We start from the raw sequence: 4,116 nt of genomic DNA, 5'->3' as shown, positions 1-4,116 counted from the left end.
CCAGGCCCCACGCGGTCCCCCCTGACATACTCATCGGAATGAACGCCCTTGACCTGTTCTGACACGGCCGCCCATTCCGCTCCCCATCCGCGGCCCTTTCCCATGCTTCTCCCTGGCCCTGGGCCAAACACGGACTCCACAGGCCCTGGGGTCACCATTACTTTGTGTATGTTTACAATGTTTATAAGGAAAGAAGTTAGCACTTGATCCCAAGAATCTAAGGCAGTGGTTCCCAACCTGCTGGCCCTTTAAGTACAGCTCCTCATGCTGTGACCCAACCATGAAATTATTTTCGTTGCTACTTCATGACTGTCATGTTGCTGCTGTGATGAATCGTCATGTAAATATCTGATCTGCAGGATGGTCTTAGGCGACCCCTGTGAAAGGGTCGTTCGACCGCCAAAGGGGTCGCGACCCACAGGTTGGGAACCGCTGAATTCTAAGGCCTCGATTTTTGTATTCTTAACTTGTAATCCCTGGGGAAAATTAATTTCAGAGTGAATCCCACGTTGTACGGCAGTGCATTATTTATTTCACGTGAGAGAACAGTTTGGTGTGAAGAGAAAGTATTTTCAACCTTGGGAGAGACACAAAGAGCCGATCCCCAGGCCCCGACGGAGGCAAATCGGAGGCCACACGGAACCGTTCTGTTTGCTTACATTCTGCCCATTCCTGTAAACACTTATTTTTCTTCTAAGGGGAAAGAATGCATTCACCCAGCAAGCTGGGCAGCTTCCTATACTCGCTCGGAAGTGTCCCCAGCAATCCATACAAACTGTTTAAAGCTGCAGATCAAAGTCCTCGCATTCTCTTTACGATGAAAAGACAGGAAGCGGATTAATCTGGCTTTTAGGATGTTTATGTTACCAAAATGTGTCAGACAAGTACATGAGTTTCTAAAGCATAAGGATCATGCTAAAAGAAAAATATTTATGACTTGGCTCTCAAGGAAATGGCTTATTTCACTAAGTCGAGGGGGCTAAAAATCACATTAGAAAAATCTGTATTGAGAAATAAAAATTAAAAAAGAGAGAATTCCGTGTCCTTAATGACTTAAAATGACACTATAAAAATGAAGAATACATATTATCATTACCCTTGTACTATAATATTACTGTAATATTAAGGCCAATAAATGAAAAGGAAACAAAAATAAAAATACAATAAAATCATTCCCTTTTAGTTTTTGAAATAAGTGATTTTATTCTTCAAGATTGACTATTTTAAAAATGAAAGGGTAAGAACCACGTATGTGCTTTACCGTTAAGGATAGAAGAACTTTGTAAACATTCCTTCTTATTTGTAAACTACAGTAAGTGAGACAGTCTCCATAGCACTAGCACAACAGCTGGCATTACAGCGCGCGCTCAACAAATGTGACCTATTTTCATTATAAATTTTTAGAAAACCAATGCTTTCCAAGATGGAACAACAATACTGAGTGTTTTCATACACAGTCGGCTAAGTTTTGGCAAATGCATAGTGTCCTGTGTAATTACCACACAATCAGCCCCCAAACCCCCTCGGGCTTCTCCCTTTGCAGCCTCCTCCCGCCTGCCCCCTGCCCCACGGTAACCACTGGCTTGCCTTTATCACTCTGCCTCTGTAGCTTCGCTTTTCTGGAACAACATAGAAACAGAATCGTACAACAGCCTCTGGTCTGGCTCCCTTCACTTAGCCTAGTGTGAGATTCGTGTGTCTCAAATCGTTTGTTCTTTCTGCGGGCCGTGTCGTACCCCCTTTTGTGGATGCACCACAGTTGTTTGTCCATTCACTTCAGACTTTCCTTAACACAGCGCCCTTTCCCATCATTGCATTAAAGTCCCGTGGGACTGGAGTCGGTAAGTGGCATTTATCGAGCACCTGCTGTGTGTCACACAGTTTGCCAGGCACCAGCAGCCAGCAGCAAAAAACACAAAAGTCCCAGTCAGCTCAGATGTCACACAAAACAAATGTGCAAGAGACACCAGGCAGCTACACTTAGGTAACGCTGATGTCAGGGTCACGGCTATGCAGTCTTCCGAACCCAGAATTTGTATCCCGAGTGAAAAGGGACATTTTAAAAGCTGTACGTCAACATTACCTCCCGTATGTACTCCTCCTGCTCTTCTTTAAGAGTGAGTTCGATGAAGATTTGCTGCAGCTTCTCATTACAATAATTGATGATGAACTGCTCAAAGCTGTTGTCCTGCACGGAACACAATGAACCATGCATTAGCTCTCCCGCAACGGCGACCTCTAATCTCTCCATCCACGAGAAGCGTCACACACGGCCTCAGATTGACCTGGGGCCCAGCACACAGCCCCCGGGACGGAGGCCACACACCAAGGCACGCGAGCAACGGTCCACGGGGCAAGCGAATGAATGGAGGACACACAGCTAGGCAGGAGGTGAAGGATGAAGATGTTTAGTTGACAAAGAAGCACCCCCACACAGTAAAGACTATAAATAAACACATTTTCCCCTGAAGATTCCGAAGGAAAAACAAACAAACAGATTTATCATCAGTCACCCAAGTTTTCAACCTTCCATTCTCAGGTGTAACTCTGGAGCTCAAGAAGGTGTCCCTGTGTGTAAAGATGTGTGTGCCCTTGTACTGATCATTTCCTGTCCATCTGTCTCACTAAAGCAGTGGTTCTCAACCTCGGCTGCACATTAGAATCACCTGGGAATCTCTGTAAAATCCTGATTTCTGGGCCTCATCCACTGGAAATTCTGTGTCTTTGTGACTAATGATGAGACCCAGAAATCAGGATTTTACAAAGATTCCCAGGTGATTCTAATGTGCAGCCGAGGTTGAGAACCACTGCACTAGAGGGTACACTTCTAACTACACATCCCCTGTTCACAGTGTAGGCCCAGCACCTCGCACCTAGTAAGTACTCAATACGCATCTGATGAACTGCACATGCATCTGATGAGCCAATGAGTGAAGGGCATGCCTATAAAAAGACGGCTCACGGCAATCAGCACGTCAAAACCATCTCCTACTCAGAAACCATCTCTGCTCAGAAGGCTCGTAGTTACTACTCTCATGACCCTCCGCACTTTCTCCTTTACAGCAGACCTCCTGTGAAATCGGGTGGGTGGTCCACGCCAAAAGCATCTCTGAGCAACCCACCGGGAGGTCTAGCCTGGAGGCTGTGAATGGACACCCTTCACAGACCCACGTGGCCCAGGAAGAGGTAGTTCTGGTAATAAAACTCGTGAGTTTAGACTCTATCCCTCCTCTTTGCAGAGAGAGAGATGGTGGCATTGGGAGCAAAGGATGGGGGGACCCACCAGGATCAGCCTGACTCTTCTCCCCCTGGCGGGCCAGTCCCAGGGTAATGAGTGAGCTGAGAGGGTCTGCACGGAACAGAACTGATCGCCCCTCCCTGAGGATCCACGGCCTTCGAATCTCCCCATAAATACAAGCGAAGAAGTCATGGAGTGTTTGAAACCTGACCTTTCCAACTCGACTGTGGCCCCGCCTGGGACCTAAGTACAGAAAGGACATGTGCAAAGCCGCAGGCCGCTGACCGCGTTTCTCCCTGGAAGTCGGCGGAGGACGACTCACCACAGGGATGAGCCAGCTCATCAGAGGGACGTCTGACTCGGAACCACGGATGACACGGGTACACGGTCACGGCTGACCTTTTCATGTTAAATGTAGTCAAGGATAAAGTGGTTTTCTTAATCCGGAAGTTTATAAAGGTCACACCTTGATGCTCAATACTTTCAACCAATAGAGTCTTAGACACAAAGGCAGTCCCCAGGCCCCACCTTCACATAAAAACTGAAAACCATGTGCTCCCGTCCTCAGAGATCAACCATTTAGATTAGAAGCTGCAGTCCACTGGGTAGCGATGTGTTATTATTAATACTATTATTGCTGTGATAACCAGTATAAGGACATTACATATATGAGGAGGTCTGGTTTTCTTGGTTTGGTGAAACAGGTCCTTACAGGATGCTACTAGCACAAGCGAAAACCTTAGAAACAAAATCAGTATTTTAATGGTTTATATGAGCAGATCTTTATGTTTGTTTTTATGATTTTAGAAAACAAATCCGTGGGATAAATCCTTCCTAGTAACTGAGTAAGTCTGTGCCGGTGAGGCTATTGTTTTTTA

General features: G+C 46.1%; 1 protein-coding gene across 1 annotated transcript in view; it reads right to left on the bottom strand.

Moving 5' to 3' along the window:
• The window catches only part of MYO1B (myosin IB), a gene marked incomplete at its 3' end in the record, with an annotated part of 139,872 nt that overhangs the window by 51,818 nt on the left and 83,938 nt on the right, over positions 1–4,116 (bottom strand). The window contains exon 15 of the mRNA XM_015566116.1: positions 2,084–2,188. Within this exon, the coding sequence (XP_015421602.1) occupies positions 2,084–2,188 (105 nt within the window). The remainder of the gene's footprint in view (positions 1–2,083; positions 2,189–4,116) is intronic.

The sequence above is a fragment of the Myotis davidii genome, unplaced genomic scaffold, assembly GCF_000327345.1.
Source record: "Myotis davidii unplaced genomic scaffold, ASM32734v1 scaffold221, whole genome shotgun sequence".
Classification (NCBI taxonomy): Eukaryota; Metazoa; Chordata; class Mammalia; order Chiroptera; family Vespertilionidae; genus Myotis; species Myotis davidii.
Note: the sequence above shows the minus strand (reverse complement) of the source record. Positions and strands in the feature narration are given on the sequence as shown.